Consider the following 24,822-nt stretch of genomic DNA (forward strand, 5'->3'; position numbering starts at 1 on the left):
AACAAAGAATTTGCGTAGTTTATGGTTTAAGAAGCAAATTTATTCATAACTCCTGACTTACTTTTATTTATACAGGGTGGTCACTTAGTGGTTAGAACGCTCATGTTTAAACAAATCCCCTCACCTCCTTTGGTGCTCGGATTATATTACTTTCCATTTGAAGTATGGCTCAAAGTCGGATACGTGAATTTTTATATGCATATATCAGTACATTTTCATGTACACACACAAAGTTATACGTTATTAACTCGTCATAAAAACCGATTACATAGTTACTATTATATTACTGAAATGGAATGTCAGTTTGGCGAAATAAATTTATTCGTGATATATGTATTTGAACACAGAATTCTATCCGTATATCAGATACTATTTAGGAATTATTCATCCTAACTCCGAATGTTGTTGATCGGGTTGGTCGTCATTATTTAGCTGAATAGTAGTTCTTGATAAAAACTCCCTTCAAACTGTACACAATGCAAAAAAACATTAGTAGGCAATAATTGTATGGCTAGTAATGACTTTTTGAGAACGATTTCTTGAAGTTCTGTTGAGAAGCCATGATTTATGGGATCAGTCAAGTAATGTGTTGTGCAACAGCTATTCTCTGATGACTTTGGTATATGCTGTTGTATCACAAGTTGATTTTAGTCAAAGATTGGGTTTATCCAATTTTTACTTAATAGCTTAATGGTTTTATGCTCACTGGTAACCTGAGTTTTCTGATTTGAATTCTTTATCAGATCGTGAGTGCGTGCGCACGCATTATCCAGAAGTCATAAACGCCAATGAAATAGCTGTCTGGTGCTTTGTACTTTTCAGTAGATCTTTCCGTCTGCTGTCAGTTCATTGTAGCAACCAACTTCAAGTTGTACAGAATCTACATAAAACCCCCATTATTAAATGTTCATGAATTTGTTTATTTCTTTTTCAAATGTTGAATTGTAGACTGGATTTACCCCATTGTATATGGCTGCTCAAGAAAATCGTCTTAATGTAGTTGATCTTCTACTTCAACGTGGTGCAAACCAAGCATTAACTACTGAAGTAAATCTTTGTTTTCTAAAATGATATTTTACTGCTAAAAGAGCTTCCAATTATTTTTTTTGTGTTATAGAAATATGGAAATTCTTGTTTGCTGGGATAGTAGAATTTCGTTTTCTATCATTGTGAAAGTATCGGGTGTGATATAATTAGTCTGTACTAAAGAATCCAGTTATATTTCAATCATTGTTGCAATACGAAACTGTGGATCGGTAGCTTCTACAGTCGTGTCTAAGCCATTGGTTTGATAGATCTAAGTATTCTTTCATCTGATGGATTGCTGCTGGTTTGAATTCCATTCCACCCACTTGGGCTTGGGCAGGCATGTAACTTTACTAATTAATCATCAAACTAACAGTTTAACTTGAAGCTAAATAAATCTGTACTGAATAAATACGTTAGATTAGTTTAACATACTAGATTCAAAATCTGTTTCATTTATTTCCATCCCAGCAGCTGGGTAGTATATCTCATATTAGCGCTTATTGATCGATGCACATTGTTATCATATACTTATAACCTTTATGTTGCACTGTATTTCACTATTAAATAGTAGATTGTTGGCTTTGTCATATTGATTGATCTTTCTTTTAGAATTATGTTATGCGATTTCCCACCTCAACGTCAATGACAGTGAGTCAGTCAGTCAGTCACAACGTAGAACTTCGTACGTAGGTACATCAGTTCGAGTTGCCATACCACATCAGCACAGAGATGCAGTTGTCGATTCAAATTCCATAGTGGTAGAGGTAGTAAGAGTATAAGCAGTAATCCGTAAAGTTAGGGTTTGAAGATGTTATTCGAGGAGTGTTATAATTGTATTTTTGCTATATAAACGACCCAGCTATTCCTATTGCTTAGTATTCTTATACGATGACACTCGACAAGACCCCCAAAATCAGAACACGTTGAACATGAATGAAATTGTATTCAAAATAATAATGATAAGTGAACAGCAATCAGCAATCAATAGTTTAAATAATGTTCATATATTTATAGTATATGCATAAGAAGCTTATAGATTTTTCTGCAATAATATGCCCGGGCTGATCGGTTTAAAATTAATCAATCAGCGCGCAGCAACACCATCATGCATAAAACATGCTTAATCCAATCTATATCCCACTAACACCATTCATAAGTCTTTTTAGTAGTCAGTATCTGCCACCCATCTTAAATCATGAGTTTTCTATCAGAATAACTGCTACCAATAAATTTTTCCACCTACCGTATATAAGATGCATAAACCATAATATATTCGTCTGTCGTTTTTACACATGATAGATAGTGAAGAAAAAATTATCCCAACTGCAGAATTTCTGTTTTGTGATATTTAATGTCACATAAAATTGCAGGCCTCTTATAACAGCGTCTTAGTATATAGTTATTATTTGTAATTACTAAGCTTAAAGAAATCTGAATCATGAAGATAGATTGCAATGTTTTCGCAGTTGGAAATAAGCATATCAAATCTTTAAGAAGTCCTTGAAAGAACACATTAATTACAAAAAGACAAGATTTTTACAACGAAGCTTTGATACAACTCTACCACATATATAACCTGTCATTGACTGTTGAATACATATGAGAAAATAAAATGTTAGTAGATAAAGTGATACAGAGGTAGTTAATAGTTAAGCTAGTTGCCTTTCAATCAGTGAGTTACAGGTTCAGACTTGCTGCCACTTCAGTTTAAGCAGTCATGTAATATCTCTAGCCCCTCATATAATGCCGTTTAGTGCCAAATACACAAATGAGTACTTGGTTAGTGAATTACATTAAAGCAACTAATTAGGAAAAGGTGAACGCGGAGGTGGGTTATGAGTACAACATAAGTGAATATTCCATTCTGTTTAAAATTAAAGATTACTCGTTCACTAAATTCCCTCATCAATAACTATTACGTTGTAATGACTGTGATCGATTACATTGTTGTTCGTTGTCATTTTTTCTTCTACAGGATGGTTTTACTCCTTTAGCAATAGCCTTACAACAAGGACATGATCGTGTTGTGGCACATCTTCTAGAAAGAGATTCGCGTAGTCGAGGTGGTTTGCCAGCTCTACATATTGCAGCACGAAAAGATGATGCTAATGCTGTGAGCTTGTTACTGAACAATGCAGAAGTTAATGTGAATCACCAATCTCAAGTAAGTTTTACTGTTTTCTTTCCAGAATTTAATTACCAATGCTTGTATAAGGGTTGGAAGGGCTTGGTTCCTAATAACCTTGGTTTTAATGCTGTTAAGATGCAACCTGTAGTAAATGAGATACATGTAGCTTACATTATATAGCTTCCCCATAAATCCTAATAAGTATTTGAGTACATGTAGCGAATAACTGTATCACGAACTCCCCTAACTTTATTGATTATAATGTGGACACTAGTGACCAACTTAACAACATAATCAGAAAGTTCTCCTGATAAGCTATGACTAGTGGAGTTTAACAATGTGGTGTGATGCAGCTACTCACTGATGATTGTCGTGCTACATCGCGAATTGAACTTCGAAATAATGTAGGCTTTTTGCTTTCGACTCAGTGCTCTAACGTCATCACGTTAGCCACGAGGCTTTGTGACCTTGGGTTTAATCGCCGATCGGGCTGGAGGCCCGACTATTTATAAGTCCCAAATTAAGACGAAACAACTGTTCAGTGCATCATAATCTTTGACGCACATTTATCAAATAGTTTAATGTAAACATCACAGTTTTCTATCCATTTTTTTAAAAAAAAAGAACTTAAATTAAAAAAGGAATTTCTTTACTTTTGCGATTTTTCTGCTAAATATGTAAGTCCAATAGTAATGCAAAGCAAATAAAATAATATCTTACGTATATTATTGGCTTACAATAATAAACTCAGTTTCATAGACTGTTATCTGATTAAACTAGCTACTATTTTTCTATGTTTGTGATTATCTAGACAATGCATGCACTATTTCATTTTGCTTAATTTTAACAGATGGCTTTTTAATGATACGAAATTCTTTTTGTAAACAATTCTGTTGTCCAGTATCGATTGGTATTCTTACTGTGTAATAACTGTTAAAAAGTATCTTCTAAGTGTAACAACTCTTTCTGACCAAGTTCGTGTGTAAAATTCATTCTGTCTGTTTATTTCACTTCTAATGTAACACTTATACAATCAATAACATAATTGATAATAGCTACATTAAAAAATAAAGCCATAACTTAATGGGCATAAATCACTGAATGAAAAATCAAAATCCGACTCTGCCTACTTTCACTCTAGATAATAACATTATTCATTCCTCCATACATGGAACGTATGACTCAGAGCTGGTTACACATTATATTAAATTGAGATTTATATGAGGAATTTCCGGTGAATTATGGTTAATGCAATTATTATTATTTGTCTCTACCTACTATAAAACTGTTTGGTTTGAGAGTCTTATTTATGATAGATGTCTAATTGTATTGAAATTACTTTTGATTTATGACTTTCTTTCCCAATGTGATTGTTTTGCTTTTTGGATTTACGTTTGGTTTTTTATTACATAATCCATTACTAATGTTTTTGTTCAATTTGGTTGTGTATTAAAGAATTTGATTCCATTTCATGACTTGTAATTTTTTAAAGGGATTTTTGGATTGATATACTGGCTGGTGCATAATCAGCTCTTAGGTTTGACCTCCGTTTCTGTCTAATTTACTGTTGGTGAACCGAGATAGTGCATCAGTTGACCTGATAGGAATTTTGCGACTTAAGGCTGAGTAAATAAACTTATACTCTTGGCTATTAAGTTAAATTAAATCGAATTTTTTCAAACTTGGTTGGCGGCTAGGTGTGGAATATCGGGAATGCTTTTCGTCCTATTTGGGATTCACCAGCTGGATGAACCTATGTCCCGTCGTGTAACATCAACAACAGGAAAATACCAACCTTTGCAAATAAACCAAGTTGTATAAAATTAAATAGATAATTTCTCTACATTTGATAGAGCAGGAACCAGTGATATGATTAAAATTGGTTGCTGTGTGTTAAATTTATCATTTTTAGTCTCAATTATCTTTTCTTAGCGTTTTTTTCTTTTATTGCTTCCTTGTATTCTTATAAGTTTTTTAGGTTACACACTTCACAATGCTTTCCCAAACTGTGAAAAGTGTAAATGATATATATATATATATATATATATATATATATATATATTAGTACATAAGAATTTCCGTTTCATGGTTAATCACCTGATACCTGTCAGAAAAAAATTTATTCCTCCCTACTACTTCTTGTATTATATTGTCTTCATTATTTATCTCAATATTATACAATATGGTTTCGTTTGGAATAGGTTCAACCTTACATCAAAATTGTATCAGACAACTAGTTTATACGAGTAGAGATGGTCTACACCACAGCCCTTAGGTTTTAATTGAGGGAATCAGTTACATATTGAACAATTGTTTCATTCCAGTTTCTTTTTTGAATAGAACAAAGTAATCCTTTTTAACGATTTCATTTTTTTAATAGTTGTTCTATGATATATCTTCTATTATTTTCCTATTTAGATTTCTTGATTATCAGTATGTGATTTTTATTTTGAGTTTTTGGTTTAATGACATTCACTGTTATTCACTTGAGACCGGTTTAATAGTCTCGCAAACACGCAATCTTTGTATGTGGTATTCGTCGTTAGATGACCTTAGGTTACCATTGAAAAAACTGAGGGACATACTTTTAGAGAGTCCTACACTAGGACAAAACGGCTATTCAGTGCTTTTGCAACGAATATAACTAACAAACTGAACAAGATCCCATAAAATCAACTCTTAATAAACACTTAGTTTGTTGTTCGGGTCTTAATTTATCACATGTATATGCGATTGTAATATTGAAGTTCTTGTATGGATTTCATTTTCCAAACTAATTGTTCTGCGATTTAATGGGTGTATTCGACTTACTGAGAAGCTTTCATGACTATTGTTCAGTGAAACTTGATGTTATGTATTAACCTACGATTATCATCATATGTTTGGGTTTTTTTATTAAAAAAAGACGACCCATATTTATAAGGTCGTCTAAGGTCACATAATTTTTGTTTATTTTGGCTTTTGCCCTATGCTCGATAATTCTGTACATGACCTTAATGAAGTATGTGACCTTTGGATTTCATAGATGTTTTATCATTACCTGGTCCCAACAAATACATATAGATTTAGTTCACTAATAAAGTTTTTGTAATCTTACTATAAATTCGAGACTGCTGAAAATTGTATGAATTATTTACACCCACTGTCGATCGCCCAAGTTGATGTAAATAGACAATGATTAACCACGAAAACTGGATTGCTATAACAGAACGCCCTAGTAAACGGGCACAAAATAGATAACGCGAATTATTGTAGGTCTAAAGTTTTATAGGTAATTCACCAATCAATAGAAACTGAAACTTGTCTATCTGGAGCTCAGTTGCTATCTATCATTTCAGACTTTTTAAAGAAATCTTTTAAAACGAAATATATTTTTATGTTATTTATATGAATGTAATTTATCGATACTTAATGTAACTTACAATAACTGATATTTGTTGGTTTGTTAAACGAGCCACTTACTGCCGGATTTTGGGTTTGTAACTTAAATCATAGTTTCTGATAGTCACATCGTTTCATTTTTATTTCGAACTATGATAGGTATTTTTTTATTTCAAGCTAAGAAATTCGGTTGGTTATTTATGCCTAATGTGTTAATCAAGTGTAAAGTTTGTAGCCCGAAATTATATCGATAATAATTTTAACTAATAAATGTGTTATTAAAGCCCATAATTTATTCATTACACTGATTCATCAGTTGAAATATTGACTTTTCGAATAGGTTACGAATATAGCAACAATAATGCTTTGTATGATTCTCTAGTTATGTGTATTGAATTATTCACTTGTCTAGCACTACTGAGCAAATGTATCAGTTCACATGATTTATTTCAAATTTGGACTGTTTCCCTTCTTCAGACAGTGTTTGTAACTGATTGTCCACTTCTTTGCGAACACATGTATCATATTGTTGAGAACGCTACCATATTTTGATAATATAGTAAAATAAATTATTTTTATCATCGAATTATTTTCTCTTTTTTCTCTCCTCATTAAGCCTGGTTTCACTCCACTACATACTGCTGCTCATTTTGGTAACGTGACCGTAGCACGTGTACTTATTGAACGTGGGGCAGATGTAAACTTCCAAGCCAAGGAGATTATTGGTTTTATATCTGGTTCTACAAATCGGTTTTGGTAATAATTAATCATTTATAATATCCTGAGATGTCTATTTGTCATTATCACTGACTAGCCTTTCGTAATATTTGTTTTCGATGAAGATTATTAACTTGTTTCAGTTTATTCATTGTTTTGTACATGATATTTCATCTCACTCTATTCGACCCTCATCAGTCTTTATCATTTCAATGCATATGTGAAATTATTAAACCAATCAAGACAGATTATGGATCAGTGATACCAGTGGAATAGATAAGCATAATAAGTAAAAAGTACAAATTGGAAGTGTGATGACAATGTACTAGTTGTGATAAGAATAATAAAGGCTTGAATCAATGTTACATAGTGGGAAATAAGTAAATAACTGACACTGAAATAACACTCACTTAAAAATTATACGATTGGACAGTGAAGTGTATATTTAAAAAAAGGGGGGGAGGTAAACGAACAAAGAGTATGGAATGATAATAGTAACTGAAATCTTTTATCAAGGCTAATTCAGCCAAGGAAGAGATAAAAGTGTTACAGATTTCCTATAAATACAAGACTTGGGTTGTTAGCTTAAATCCATATGGCTTCTGTTATGTGTAAGAGAGGAGGTCGAACCTCAAAATGAAAAATAGTAGGAATATGATACATCACTTTGAATGATCTTCTTTTAATTACTACATGATCGTTACCGATCAAGTGTGATAGACACAGAGATGCATATTTTTTGACAATACTCTTTTCTAGCCACGGAGGGAGGTGTTCACTAACTCCTTGGCTCATTTGTCTGGTTGTGCGCCCAACATATCTTTCTCAGCAGGAGCAGCTGAATTCATAGATGCAAATGAATGTGACAAAACTATGTAACTGATCTTTTATTTGAGGGATCACCATAGGTCAGATGGAAAACAGTAGACAGAGGTTAGCCGCACTAAACGTCTTCTCCTTTGCTCTGACCAATCTATCTCGTAGCACATCATCATCTATATTTCCGTGGAATCGTAGTTTCAGGAAGGGAGGTTTCTTACTAACCGTTGATGTTTTTATCTTCCTTTTGATTAGGTGCAAATGTTTCTTCAGAAAACTTTGTGAATAATCCACTTCAATTAACATATTATAAATAAACTTTGGTTCATTTTTTATAGTGTCATCTGAGCATATATTTTTAGCTCTATTTGCAAGACTTCTAGCAAGGTTTCTCTTATGATAAATGTGTACAAAGCTCAAGAAGTGTGTGTACTGGCTTGTGTTCATATTCTGTATATATATTTTATATTATTACACAAAACCACCTGTTCGCTTGGTTAGTGGTCTTACTTTTGATTTCTAATCATTCTGAGGCTTAAATCAATAGTACGGTTTCATGAGTAACCATCACTCGACCACATCATATCAATGCGTTCATCTACCGATTGAAATTCTATTCATTGGTCCAAACAATCGAAAGTTTTGTCTCATCAAATCATCAAAATTCTCCAACTTCCCCCCTCAGCAAGGTGATAACTCGCAACTAAAGTTCAATACTGGGATACCACAACTTTACCTTTTATACCTCCAGCTATTTGAATAACAATCTTGTAACAATGATTTATTGTTAAAAATAGATTGTTAGTCATTTGAATACATTCAGTCATATACCGATTCTGTTTCATTGATTATGGGTTAAAGAATTTGTCATACTGACCAAAATTCAATCAAGATTAATACAAACGCATTTTAAACTGAATGAATGAGAAATCACAATTTTTTAATTGATACTAAGTTCCTATTATGACCTTTATGTTTTTCGTTTTTCTTCATATCTGTCAAGTGAATAATTATCTTTCACAATTCTGACTCGTATATTATTTTCATCCTCCCATTCTTCCATAACCCCTTGACTATTACGTACCAACATTTGATACAAAAGTATGTTATAGCGAGCAAAAGTCACATTAAATCAATACATAATCTCACACAATATTTATTTCTTCATAATAAATCATATTTGGAGACTTAATAATCGATAGCCATGTCGTGAATTGACTGATTTCGGATATATGACCTGATAGGTGCTCAGTCACCAAAAAATATATTCTCGAAGGTCTTGTTTTCGATTTCTGACACTGTTATCTCAACTTTGACTTGATAATTTCATTTCACTTTTGTATTGATGTTGTTTGGCAACTTAATCCGATACATAGCTTTGTGCACCTTTTTGCCTATTACTGATAAATAAAATGAATACCATCATGACAAAGAATTTTTAGGTTAATAAATAAATTCCAGGTAGTTTATGGCTTTTAATTAGGTGATATATATGTTAAAATTCTCTGCATAAGTTTAATCAATATTTGAGTAAAATCGTAGTGATTAATTGTAATGTTTATCAAGTTCATAGATTAGCTAAAATTAGATTTGATTAGTTTAAATATTTTGACGACTTATATTTATGAATGCATTTTGATTATCCAATTTTCTTGAGCTGGTGTTCTGATAAAATCACTCAGTCGTTTACTAAGTAAAGTTTTGTATCGAACTTTGAACCTCACTAATTGGGATACTCCTTACTACTTACGGATCATTGTTGAACAATCAGTTGAATGGAGCTCACCACTATACATCGAATTCCTTGACTATGAAAAAACGTTTGACAGCGTAGGTGGGAGGACCTTATGGGATCTTCTTCGATACCATAGTGCGCCTGAGAAGATCGTCACCAACATGCGGAATTCCTACGACGGACTACACTGTAAAGTCATACAAGGAGGACAGCCTGCAAATGCATTTCAAGTGAAGATCAGTGTCAGACAAGGCTGCTAACTCTCGCATTTTCACTTCTGGTGGTTGACTGGATTACGAAGACCTCGACATCTGGGGGGAAGCATGGAATACGATGGACAGCTTGGATGCAACTAGACGATTTGAAATTCGCTAACGATCTAGCTCTTCTATCCCATACACAGCAACAAAGGCAGGTGAAGACAGCGAGTGTAGCAGCAGCCTCCTCAACAGTAGGTCTTAACATTCACAAGGAAAAGCAAGATGATGAAATACAATACAATGAGCACCAACTAAGTCATAATTGATGGAAAATCTGTGGAAGAGATATAAACTTTCGAGTACCTTATCAGCGTCATCGATAAACAAGGGTGTCTGATGTGGTTGTGAAGGCAAGGATCAGAGTAGGTTAAAGAATCCTAATCGCAGTCTTTGCTTCTCAACTAGGAGTAATAGGTGTATTTGAACGTGAAGTGAATTATAGTACTTGAAATGGAGTTTGAACCTGTTACCTAGTGGTTGAATCTAGAGTAACATATCCTCTGGAGTATTAGTGTAGAAAAGCATTTGCTACTTATGTCTGTAGGTGGACGCTATCGAAAAGTACACTTCCTTTTACTATGTGTCTGTATTCAGTTCAAAATTATTTACAGTTAACGTGGGCATATGTAAACACGGAAACTTAAAATTGTGATAGCTGACCTTTTGGTAAGTCTTCTTCTCGCCTTCAAACTATTCATCCGTTTTTTATTTCTTTTTGTTATTGATAGAATAATATCACACCATTACACGTGGCTGCTAAGTGGGGTCGTGGTGGAATGGTCCAACTACTTTTGAATTCGAATGCCTTAGTCGATTGTCGTACACGTGATGGTTTAACACCATTACATTGTGCTGCTAGATCTGGTCATGCAGAATTAGCTTCATTGTTGATGGGTGCTGGTGCAAATCCCTCAGCTAAAACAAGGGTATGTTATCATTATCTCTATAAACCTTTGGTGTGAAACCAGTCGTCGGTGAACTAGTTATATCGGCCATCCGAGTTCGCCTTTACTGGTAACAGCAACATGAAACCGCACAACATTTTTATTTCGGTCTATCCCTAACGTATATTAAATATTAATTCTGCAGAAGAGTTGGTGATTTGACCCAGCTGACGTCATTTTATTGGTTATTACTGTGACATGATCAATTGATTCAGAAAACAATTTCTCCATAATGTCGTCTGAAATAGCCACTTCTAATGTCCGATATCTTCAATCACTACATTACGTTGAAAAATAGAAAAAAGGAATTACTGATTGATGATAACTCAGTTGCTAGCGTCTATGAAGCGAAATTACTATTTTGCTAGTGTTACGTTATGTGATAGGGATTCTATTAAATTAAATCTTATTTTCTGTGAATTTTTACATTTGTAGAAATTATGGTGAGAATATTAAATAGGAATAATATATTTGTAAAATCTCAGCGAATGAATTTGTAGTAAATCCAACGTTTCGCCTGGCAATCTGGTCCAAGCTTTTTCAAGGAATTATAATCAAACATCAAAATTATCGAATATAAATAGGTACACGGTTCTTCGTTTCATTGTACACTGAATAGGTCATCCAATCAACGTTGGATTTACTACAAATTCATTCGCTGAGATTTTACAAATATATTATTCCTATTTAATGTCTTACATCAACTCGGCGCTCAAATACTGTGAAACTATTCGCTCTAATTTAGACGAGAGTTCTTATATGTGGTGAGAATAGTATTCGTGGATGACCTTAGAGCGGCGCTAAAATGACCTTGAGAATGTCCACTTATTCACGAGGATTAAACGAGGGTTATAAACCAGTTTGAGGATTTAGGATTAAGATTTACTGTTGATGGTTAGGGTTTTCATCACGAGCTGACATTAGCTAAAATGCTCAAACGTTATTCAGCCGAATGGATAAATGAATTTCGCACCAAAATCCAAGGTCCGTTATTCTATATCTGATTAGTTCGTCCAAAAATAGTAGTCTCACCGGAATTATTAGTAATTTACTTACATTTTGCATTATATTCTAGCTTTTCTCTGTATAGTGTATATTGTGACTCTTAGTAGTAGTAATAGTAGCAGTAGGTGTGCTAGTGTTTTTCTTCGGCGTTTATGCATAATCGATGGATATAGAAACGTTTTAATAAACAAAATCTCAAAAGGAATAATTCAAGGCTTTTTTACTAACACTTCTTGCAGCTATGTGTTGTTTCTTAACCACCTAAACATATCATCGACACTGCCTATTGAGACTGAATACCTTATTTCAAACACAAAGATATTGGAATAAATTAGCCATTTGAAACTTTAAACTCAGTAAATGTTGTGTACATATGAGGATTAATTTTCGTTAAATGTTTTATTGCACCGTAGAATGTGTTCATTGGTGAGGAGTTGTAATAATCCTTGTTCATCTATATAACAGTCATGATTTATATTATTAGCAAAGTCAATTATAGGACCAACTTAGTTGAATATTGGTTCAATGGATCAGCAATTTTAACAGTACACGTGATTTTAAACATGTTGCTCAATGATTTGTTTCAGTTTCTTAGTTTGTACATAAAAAATGTAAAAAGGTTGAATTCATCGTCAAGAGCTAAATAATATGGTTTTAGTTTTTGTAGTAAACAGACGAATTTTTTATTAGGATATTTTCATGTAGAACGTATCAATTAAGTAGCTTGATGGATAAATCATTCCAGATTCCATAATTGTGAATCAGATCCAAACTTTGGTCTTTATTTTTTACTTTCGGCAACTTCATGTTGTGGCACTCAAGCTATACGTAACGAATAATGGATCAAGGTTTATTGTTTGAATAAAATTTCTCAAAAAGGGTGACTTCCATGTTAAATGACGGCTAATTGTGTCTTGTATCAAGTAATAGGCTCTGTATGCTATTTTATCAACGCTTTAAACTTGATTTTTACTCTGTCACTCTTCGTGAATAGAAAATGGCCTTTAATTGGAGCAGTTATCTTTAATTCTTTCGGTTTTTACTTTGTAACCTTGAAAAAACTTCAGCTAGTGATTTTTGCACTTATGTTTTCGGATTAGATCAACTTCTCAATCATTATATACATGTATTTTACGCATCGTCTATAATTTTCACATTAATCTCAGGCTGTCACTGAGTCTACCGAAGTCAGCTTGACAGTGTTACATAATTTGCTTAGATATTGATCATACTGTGAATTCATATCTCATATAATACAATAAACAATTTCCGTGATATTGTCAGATCAAATCTTGCGACTTACTTTGTTGTAAATCACTTTGGGTTGTTTATTTATCTGTATAAACATTCCTTTTACTATTATTATTATTATTATTATTATTATTATTATTTCATCTACTAGAATGGATTAACTCCATTGCATATGGCAGCACAAGGTAATAATGAAGAAGTTGCTCGTGTGTTGATTCTGCGTGGTGCTAGTGTAGCTGATAGAACAGGAGTAAGTTATTATTTTTGTTATTGTGTTTGTTTATTTTCCTACATAGTCAAAATGTTTATTACATCACCAATAACAATAATGTTAATTATATTTATTGTTCAACTTGTTGACTTTACAAACCATCTATTAAGTAAAGCAGGATAGAAATTTTCATTTGGATCTGCAAATGAATGCTAAAAAGAAATATCCGAAGGTATCAATTAAGTGTTTTTGTTCGACTCTTGATCTCATTGAAAGTTTAATGTATTATTTTTATGTCTCACACTTTTTTAAATATATCTTTCTGATGCAATGAATTCAAACATTTTTTGTGTATGAGATTATTTTTAGAAAATGTAGTGTTTTACGTTAAAACGATTTTTTTCTGTGCATTGGTAATCGGACAGAGGACAATCAGTGATTGTTTCGAGATGTCTTTTTAAAAATGTATTTTTTAAAGTTCTTTTGCCAAATATGGATTCATGCATTTGGTTTCTAGACACCTTTTAGGTGTGAAGGCTAATGATACAACATGGTTACCCAACAACTGTTTCCTTAATGAGTCTGATTTTGTTGTTTAATGTAACCTATCACCGCCGTCTATTCCATCTCTTGTTTTTGTTGCCCACCACTCCTCATGATCACTGACAAGGCTTCTTATCAACCTAAATTTAGGTTACATTAGTGTTTCATCGTGTTCGGAGCCTGATTTAATGTTTCTAAGCATTTATCACCTTCATCGATTTGTGTGTCTGGACATTATTCTCATCCCTCACACAAATATAATGGTGGTGTGGCGCTTATATGTATTTCGTGCTTCCTTATACCAGCGTTTATGTGTTTTAAATAAATACATAACAATGAAGATCGATAGTGTTGCGGATAATCTCAGACTCTGGGTGAAATGGCTCAGAATCGATCACAATAGCGTAGGTGTATACATTCCTTGTCTTCGCTTAAACCGTGAGATTAAAATGACTTTATACCTTTATTTCTACGATCTAATTCCTTCTCCCTGCATCATATCATCATATGCTATCTTTTTTATGTTACTACCATTTAACTAACTTTTATAAATTTAGTGTTCATTCTGTTGTGCTAATGAGATGTGGCAAATTGGAGTGATGCATACATGTGCTTGGTCCTGAGTTGTAGATGACTAACTGACTCGATTAATAATAATCTGACTAATCCCGAGAACTGCATATACGTGTTTATCTATGTGTGTACTAATGATTTTCTAGTTAAACTTTTAATAGCACACACACTTCTTTGCAGCATATTGAAAATAAAAACATGTTGTTTGAATACACTTTTTGTGTATATACTGCGTATTCTACGCTGATAATAATGTTTGTAATTTTTTTTAAAAAAAAAGTAATTTGACAAAATTAATTGTAATTAATGACTTCCATAGTGATGACCTTCAATTTGTAATTAAATTTTAATTTATAGTTTGTTATGCTTTTTTAAAAAATACATTAATAATTATTTTGTTTAGTCTTTTTAATGAACATTTAACGATTAGACAAATACACAATGTTTGTCAGGAATTAGAATAATTGGACCCGTCTTGTGGTAATTTGTAGATGTAGATGTATTGGTCAAATCCTAAGATAGATTAGTTTTAAGCTCTTGTGATGCAACCGATTGAATCAAATGTTTATATGTTTATTAAACTGTTTTGTTTATGGTCGGTTAATTAGGCTCTATGTGTAAATGAGACATTCTTGCGAGTTCGCCCAAACTAATTAGTCTACTAACTCAGTGGTTAAATTCACCACGAGTGGTAGCCATTGAATATATCTGTTTGGACTGGGACACTATCCGGTCGGCGAAACTGAAGCAAGTGGTTTTCTCAGGGGGCCACTCGAGCCTTTGACCTAGAGGTGTAATCCACAGGGTAGTGGGGCAACTTTAGGATATGAAGTTCCATGACAGCGGGTGACCAACAGTAGGTTCATACGCCATTTGTTCTCTCAAGATCGTGGAGCTCATGTGTATGATTGGTTTGAAGTCAGTGTTTCCAACTTCCTTAAATGGGTTCTCCGTACCCACCAACCCGGTTAAAGCACCGGTTATTCGCTTTTCATCTTCTTAGGTTTGTGAATAACACCCTTACCGCGAGAATGCAGTAAGTAGGACTTCCTTGAGAGTGGCTGTATATGGATGACCATATGAGAGTATTTCGGTTGAGAGAGTGGACTCTCCCCAACCTTGGTCATTTCAGAGCATTTTGGGGCTTCATATTGGATCGCAAGTAATAATTGAGTGTTTTTTTTTGAACATAAAGTTAAATAGCTATGATTTCCTAATAGAAAGAATATATAACAACATTTAATAGAAAGAAAGATGACTTACGAATATTATGAACCAGTTTTTGAATAAATTTACATAAATAGTTCTCTGTTAAATTTTTTGCATCTTGTTTCTAGCCGACATATGTTTGACAAATGCCTATCATAATCATAACTACAAGTTCAGAACAAACATGCTTATCATACAAATCAATCCATGAGTCCATAGACTTTTAAATTTAAGTTTATTAGTGTAAAACAAACTAAACTGTATATACCGTCAATTTGTTTTTTATTAAAACTTTTTTTCTGTTTGTTTACATCCCATAATTTTTACTTTAGGATTCTTTGACTCCATTACATGTGGCCGCTCATTGTGGTAATACAGAAGTGGCTCGTATACTCTTAGACAATGGATGTGATGTGAATGCACGTGCTTTGGTAGGCTTTTTATTTTACGTAACACTGATTTACTACAGTTTACTTTCACGCGTTCTTTTTTCTAGATTGTAAAAGGTATATATGTTTAGTTTTTTTTTTGTATATTTCCACCTTTTCTAAATCATGAACAATAATAAACACTTTGTATCTGTGACTTGATGTAATGATCAAGAATTAAACCGACATATGGATTCATTGCTGCGCGAGTAGTGACCTAGTGAGCTGACATCCTTCAGTCGTTTATGATATTTGATGATCATGTTTATTTTTATATATAATTCTTTGTATATAAGGGTACTATTCTATTTGGATAACAAACTTACTCCTCTGACCAATGATCTGATTTTAGTTGCCAATTCATTTGTACCTATAAGTCAGTAATCTGGTTTAATAAATAATTATCGCTCACCTTTATCGTATCACTGCATTTATCTTTCGTCTAAGATCCCATTTATTCATTTTAGTAATTAACAACAGTAGTCATTAGTCCTAACCTACAATATAAATAATGGTAAAATTTCAAGACATGTTTCATTCTACATAACGATCATCAGCTGAATATGCTTACAATATCCTTAACAGTGATGTTTACATCGGCTCTTGAAATCACAGTGCCTAAATATCTCTTAAAGCACCAATAAGTTACCCAGTAGTCTAATGAAAAATTTCCATTAACTAATAATTTTTACAAACTTATAAATATTAAATATTACTTGCAGAAAGCTTACTCACAGAATGACTTGCTCAGTAACCAAATTCATTATTATGTAAACTTTTATGTTGTTTTTATTGTTTTAAGGTTACTGATTTCATCAAATTTATTCTAGTTTAGAAAGACAAAATATTAAGTTAGATCCTAAATCCTGGGTTCGATTCCCACGTGCGGGGTGGCGGATACACACTGCTGAGAAATCCCATACTAGGACGAAACGACCTTTCATTGCTTCCAGGTGTTCAATAGTGGTTTAGCTTAGATCGACTCATGAATTCAACAGTGAAAATACTGCAATCTCCTCAAATCCCCGTACTGATCATATTTCTTTGTTAATCAGTTCGTACTGGTCTAATTTTCATATCGTGTTAACAATATTTATATATATACTTACTTTTTACATCTATTAAATTACTTTCATTTATTTGTATATATTTTGTTTTTACAGAATGGTTTTACTCCATTACATATTGCTTGTAAAAAACAAAAAATTCGAGTTATTGAACTACTTCTTCAGTATGATGCACAAATCAATATGACTACTGAAGTAAGTTCTGTGCCATTATCATCATATATTGGATTAGTGTAAGTTATTCCATTAATTACGAGGATAATGAGAATGATTGAATATTGAAAATATTGTTCAAAAGGACAATGAAAAGTTGTGCATGAAAGAATGCTTAAAAATCATGATAAGAAAATGAATGCATCTGAGTTAATATGGTTTTAAAGCACACACAACGTATCGAACCATGTATCGTGTTTATTAAATCAGTCCAACGGTCTATGACTTAATGAATTGATCTTATATTTTCATTTGGCCATACCTGTCAGTGGTTTATCATCGTACATCCTGACAAGGATGTATACTCTATCCGTCGTGTAATAATAGTATTGGGTAGAGATAGGAAATTAACAATCAGTGAGCATCAACAAATGCATTTCAAATATTAATACGCTAAACATCGTATTAAGTTTATAGATCCATTTTACGATCACGGTCACTACTGAATTATATTGTAATTTGTAGACGATCTTTTAAACTGCTTGGTTCAGTAATCTTTAGAATAACTTTCAGTGGTTTGATCGAAGTTTGTACAATTTTTCATATAGTGCTTTATTTGCCGATGCTGGGACTAAGTGGAAAACGAAAGGTGGTCTGTTTATAATTTAGTGTCTTGTGGAATGAAAGGAAACTGTATTTGATTAGTATGCATCGTTTTATCACGAGTTCATTTTACTCGAATAGTCATCACTTATCTACTATATTATTGCCATCATTCAGTTAGCTAACGATATACACACTATTCTTGACGGTTATTCATGACATCTGAACATTGTAGATACATGTTCCTGTGAAGTTTTGCAACCGTACTTTACACTTCGATTGTAAAAAGTACGTATTATCATATATTACATTGATTCCCAACTGATTGAGTAAATAGTTAAACAGTTTTCTTGTCACTGTAGTTTACTAAAACACTATCTCTTCATCATTTTCGGAATTTGACAAAAGTGCACACATATACATGTTGGTTTATGTCGATTTTCAATTAAACCAACACGTATAACACATCAGTGAGTCAGTGAATCGAAATATAATGGTTTACATTTATTGACTTTATTCAAATCTCAATATAGCACACATTTCCTCACCTAATATTGTATGCTAGATTATCCAAATGAACTCAATGATTCTGGTGTCTACTTCAATTTTGTTTAAAAGGAAAATAATCTCAACTGTTTTTGTGTTATTGTTTACCTTATACTTAATCTTTACGTGGGGTTTCATAGTCGTCCAGTAATCGACCAGACATCATTTAGGGAATGGCCTTTCATAAAAGTCACCATAAGATACTATGAATGTTGATTATACCATTTGCGGTAATATGTGTAATGTGTATTCATCATTACTTTTTTAATCTAGTGATTTTTGTATTGAATTCGAGAAAAAAATTTGTGAATAGACTGGAAATTAGTAACAAACCGAATGCGATTTAAATGTTTTCATTTAAAAATATATATCCGTTGTCTGTATACAATTTTTTCTTGCAAATAATTTATTCCGTTGATATGTTCACAGTTAATGAAGGCTTCACTTTTTTACATTCGAACTCATCTATCATGGTTAATTAAGAGATTGAAGGCACTTACTACGCAGTCCTGAATGTAAATTGTTATTCACTTTAGTACTCATAACCGAAGTAGCTGTTCTGTGCTGCAACTTGTACTGTTCTACTGTACGACTGTGAAACTTTATGGCCATTTTATAACAGGGTATTTATAGGTTACTAGTATTTGATTATAGATGACGGTATAATATCATTCCATGAAGTTATTGACTTCTGGATCACTCTGTGTTGATAAGTAGGCCACATGGCTGAGGATCGGTTGCAATTGCACAAATATATTCACTTTTTGTATCTCACTAAAGCTTGAGTTTAGAAACTACCTTACACGTTTATGCTACCATTTCATTCTTCTTGAATCTTATTATCTTATGTCTAATGTATTCTACTATTATTGATACTACTTCTCTATCTACTACTCTGGGATTCGCCATGATATTTTCATCTTGTTTTATCTATATTGTATTGTGTGACAACTTGAACCGATACATGTATATAATATGTTCCATGTTATTGACTGCCTCTGCTCATAAATCGCTTATACTCAATTCCTTCTTTGAACAAGAACATATTACCTGTGTTGACAGAACTATTTTGATGTTAGTTTAAAGGTAGTAATAAATTATGAGTCTGTTGATTTGTTTTTATCACTATTGGCTTATTTAAAAAAGTAATTTTTTTGTTGGATTTCTTTACAATGATTTAACATAGTCTGGCCTATCTCCGTTACATGTGGCAGCATTTATTGGTGGTCCAGAAATTGTTCAGTTATTAATACAACATGGTGCGAATGTGAATCAAGCTACAATGCGTTGTGAAACAGCATTACATTTAGCTGTACGTAATCGACAAGTTAGTGTTGCTGAAACACTTATCTATCATGGTGCATCGGTAAATGCTAAAGCTAGAGTAAGTCACACCAACACATTTATTAGGTTTGGTTATCTTTATTATAATATTACTGGTTATTTTATTTTCGATGCTTGGTGGTTGGCGATATTCAGCAAAAAAGTGTGAAATAAGGTTTTGTGTTTTTTGGTACGCTTGGGAAAGATATGTCTATAATGTTGAATGGACTGTTTTACCTCATGAATTCAAACCCGTGTCACCCAACTTCATAATCTGAGACGTTAGCATTCAGTTACGACTGACTTCTTGTAGAACTGTGATATTTAGCATTGATTAATACTTATGGTAATCAATATCATTTTTACCTGGTCTTTTAGTGCTACTGGAATCCCGTTGACCAAGTTATCATGTAGTTGCTAGTCTAAATAACTCGATATGACGTGCACCATGTTGGGATGTTAGTTGGTTTAGGGTAGTCGAAAGAAACCGCGGATGTGGTCTGATTAGTGTCTTTATCTGCAAGTTTGACATGTAGCGAAGTAACGTTTTTCAAAGTTTTCACTTTTACTGCTTCTATACTGTAAACTAATGCATTGGCAATAACTATTTTCGATGACCTCTTTGGTTGTTACGTTAGGAACGTTGTCATTAAGCATTATTAATAAAAGTATATACGTTTAATCATCTGAGTAATTCATGAAAATTACTGAATAGCGTTTTCTAAAACTTATTGGATGTTTTTCGCTAATTATTTAAGCGTGTGTTTTGCGTATATCTATGGTTTATGATAGGGCTGTCAACGGGACACTCTTTGTTTTTCCTTTCAAGCTGAGATACGTGAAGAACTCATCAATGTTATATTAAATTTTTATTTGTTTCCTAAAAAATAAACTCATGATATCAACAATGCCAAGGTTGGACATGATAGTCTTAAACAAATTGAACATTGGATAAAAAGTTGATAATAAATATATTTTTTGTTATATCCCAATGAGTAGAGAAATTGTATTTCTTACGTTTCGTGACTCGATGTAAGCCATTTTGTCAGAGTAAATAAATAACTGAATTTAATTAACAAAGGTTTAAGTAGTCCTTTCTTCTCTTTACTTTCATTTTTTAAGCATGATCTGCCATCTTCCTCAGTAAATACTTTTGGTTAAGTATGTGGTTGGTCTCACCGTATGCCCATAGATTTCTACCGCTGTACTTCACTCTCTTGAAATGAATAAGTTCTTGTCTCTCATTGATCGACAGTCTGTTGTTAATTATCTCACACTTTAAAATCTTGCAAACTTCTGGCAGTTGTTATCTTATCAGTTACTAATGATCCACTTCATTCATATATTTCTCTTTGTATATCTTCTAGTAGAAAGAGACGTCAATACATTAGAATCCATGCACGCAAACAAAGGTATAAAAGCCATACAATACCTTATCTAGCAAATATACTGTAACGAACAGTTAGTTAAAGTTGATCTAGTCAATAACTTGTATTCTTAAAAATATTTCTAACTGCAAGTTGTATAGATTCAAATCTTCCTAAAATAAAACATTTCATTTAATCCCAGGTAGTTTATTAACTTAATTTATGTGTATATGTGTGCAGTTATCTTATTTTTTTCCGTTTAGTAAAAGAAACTTGTTGAAATACTTTGTTCTGAGAATTCTATATTGTAATAAGTGAATATTGAAGACGTGAGTCAATTGAAGCTAGACCACCAGGGAAAACCTGGAAGCACTGGACGACCGTTTCGTCCTATTGTGGGACCCCTCAGCAGTGCGCATCCACGACCTTGCCTCGCAAGATTCGAATCCAGGTTTTCCCTGGTGGTCTAGCTTCAATTGACTCACTCTTCCAACTATGAAAATACTAAATCTCTACAAAACCCCTTCTGATAATATAATATTGAATTTAGCTAATATTAATAATAATACTTTTAATCTTGATCTCATTATGACATAAATAAATTCGAGTAATCTCTACAAATATATCCTATCCTAATTAGAGTAACTATCCTAATCCTTAAATTTCTTCTGTTCATGTTGTGGTATTAAATTAATTATAATTTGTGTCATAACCCTCTGTCAATCAGTTCCATTTATTTCAATCATGTAAATCTAGACACTGTGGGTCGGGAAATTGATTGTTGTTGGTGGTTTTATTTTTTAGGTAAACACAAAAGAACTATATACAATCCAATAGGTTTTCTGACTAGTAATATTATTTAGCACCACCCAAACACACCATATGCACACTGTGACCTCCGTTGCTTGACCAGTTATTTTTTGTTAAGGTCCATTTCCTTATCTTTATTACTGTTTCTCATTGTTTTTTCAACCTAAAAAGAGTCATTAGGTTTCATTAATGTAATCTTATTTCGTTATTCAGGTCACCACATACCATAACCTAAGAATAACGGAATAAACTTCACTTTTACAGTACTATCATTTTCTAAATTTCAGTCTTTTAATTATTATGATATTTCTATAATATATATCATGGACTGATGTTAGTTAGAAATGTAAATCATTGAATGGTGATTAAGTGGTCTCAAGTTTTAACCCTAGCTTAGAGACCTGAAGGGTTGGGTATATTGTTTGCTTTGTCTGAAAAATCTCACTCTGAAACTAAGCAGCCGTTCAGTACATATTGGGTTCCAGAGCTTGTTTAAGATCAGTTCGCGACTTAGACCATGAAAAAAGTAATCTATTGAATGATATTTGTAAATGTTCTAATGCAATTTGACAACGTATCTCTTCTTTGTGGAATATTACCGTCTAATACTGTTATCGCTGTAGTTCGTTATAGCTAACATCTAGTGTTACCACTTTTTAAGATCTGCATCTGGTTTATAAAGTGTAACACGTTAGCTGAGTTACTTTTTTCTACCTCTATTAATGACAACTCAAATGGCTTTCTTGAGTGGTATATCTTTAGAATTTAGTGTAGTAATGGTTTAATGTTTGAAGTAGTCAGCTTTCAATCACTGAGCTTCAGGTTCAAACATCAAACGATTTCAAGTTACTTTCATTTTTTTCCATTCATAATATAAATGGAATAAATGTTTACGTTAGGATATGTATCTATACGACTATTGTTAACTTCAAATTATGCAAATAAACGATTACAAATCCACATGGTAAATTGTCCTTTCTTTTGGGTATTGTTATTATAAAAATCACTCGTAAGTTTTTTCTTCACTTCTACATTGTCATTATATATTCTTTTTCACGTGAGCTACAATGAAATAGTTATTCTCATTGTCAATACATTATCGACTATCTGCGCACGATCGCAACGCACCATGTATATATATCTATCAATAACCGTGAATTAAACCCGAGTCATATGTAAATGAAAAAAAATTATACCTTTAATGTCCACAAAAATCTCCTTTAAACGATTTCCCTTTCGTTTAGTTTACCTACTTGAGCATTAAAGTCACCAGCCACTATTACTACATCAGAGCGCCTAACTTTTCGGAGAAGGTCGGAAAGCTTTCTGTAAAACTCATCTTTTACATCATCTGAGCTGCAGTCAGTGGGAGAGTAGGCGGAGATGACGAAGAGGCAACGACAAGTGTCCCTATCTTTCCGAGTCCTTACTCTTCCGTTTAGTCGGACAGCGCACAGACGACTGTCTACTGTGATTCAGTCCAAAGAGCTAGTTCTGCCCTTTGACTCAATACTATACCTACGCCAGCGAGGCCATGAGAAGCAACATCAGGGCCTCCAGGTACACGAAGCGTGTATCGAGATGGTTCTTTATTATGACATGGTGAGGTCAAATGCATGACGCTACTCGGATCTTGTATGCGGAGATAGAGCACACATCGACGGTGCGAGATTCTAAAGTCCTAGCTAAGATAGCCTGTTTTCGTATTTGGCACAATGTTCGGACGTTCAAGGTTCGTACACGTAGTTTAGGGCGTGGTTTCAGGAGACCAGGAATTATGATCCGTGTACTCGAATTGTTTGCATTAGCGGACCTTGGTGATAAAGGGTTAGTTGTAGAGATAAGAGAATTATTAGGAGGTGTAGGAAGGATTTGAATGTGACCACCTTAGTCTCATGTGCTGTTACGGGTATCAGGAATAGTATCACTTCCTGGCTGCCCACATCGTGGAAGGATATTTCTTGGGGGACCTGAAAAGGAAATCGAGTTAGAAGTGATCTTAATGACCTGAGAGCGTGACCTCAGTGCCCAAGGGACAACTGCTTGGTGTCGGTCACACACGACCTTTCTGTGGGTAATTTTTGTGTTAGCTCCGTACTTGTTGGGATGTCTTATTATCATATTGACTAAAAAATCTTTAAATAATTTCATCATTCAATAAAATAACTTTTCTTTCTCATCTTTTAATTCAAGAGAGTTGAAGGAAAATTATCACGTAGTCTTGTACAATTATCTGAAGAACTTTATGGTCTACCTGGACATTTTCTATTAGAACTAATTCAGAATGCTGATGATAATACTTACGGGATAAATGATACACCTACATTACAACTTCAATTATCCACTATTTCTACAATGAATAATGAATGTAATAGTAATATTAATGGTCAAAAATTCTCTTTACTTGTTATGAATAATGAATCGGTTGGATTTACTGAACATGATATGTCTGCATTATGTGATATTGGTCAAAGTACTAAAGTAACTCAACGTGATGCGAAAATAGGTTGGTTTATTCTTGAATTTTCAGTCTGTACTTTTCTATATTTTAAAACAAAAAAATGTTTGTGATTCTGATAGGAACCAAGTAATCCTAATGTATAATTATTGTTCAATAGAATAGTGTAAAGTAAAAATAACTTAAACGTAAGGTTTGAACTGTTCTTATTTCTTACCGTTCCATTACATATTATACGCCCCCAAATGCCCTGGTACGGCCG

General features: G+C 33.1%; 1 protein-coding gene across 1 annotated transcript; it reads left to right on the forward strand.

Moving 5' to 3' along the window:
- Window positions 1–873: 873 nt before the first annotated feature.
- On the forward strand, window positions 874–20,094 carry Smp_198650 (putative ankyrin 2,3/unc44; the record flags this gene model as incomplete). The annotated part of the gene is made up of 8 exons (XM_018800081.1): window positions 874–1,047; window positions 3,005–3,193; window positions 7,155–7,235; window positions 10,798–10,995; window positions 13,421–13,519; window positions 16,138–16,236; window positions 17,397–17,495; window positions 19,789–20,094. The coding sequence occupies exons 1-8, from the start codon at window positions 970–972 to the stop codon at window positions 20,092–20,094; spliced, it is 1,149 nt and encodes a 382-aa protein (XP_018653930.1). The 5' UTR covers window positions 874–969.
- Window positions 20,095–24,822: the final 4,728 nt, after the last annotated feature.

The sequence above is a fragment of the Schistosoma mansoni genome, chromosome W (assembly GCF_000237925.1).
Source record: "Schistosoma mansoni strain Puerto Rico chromosome W, complete genome".
Taxonomy (NCBI): Eukaryota; Metazoa; Platyhelminthes; class Trematoda; order Strigeidida; family Schistosomatidae; genus Schistosoma; species Schistosoma mansoni.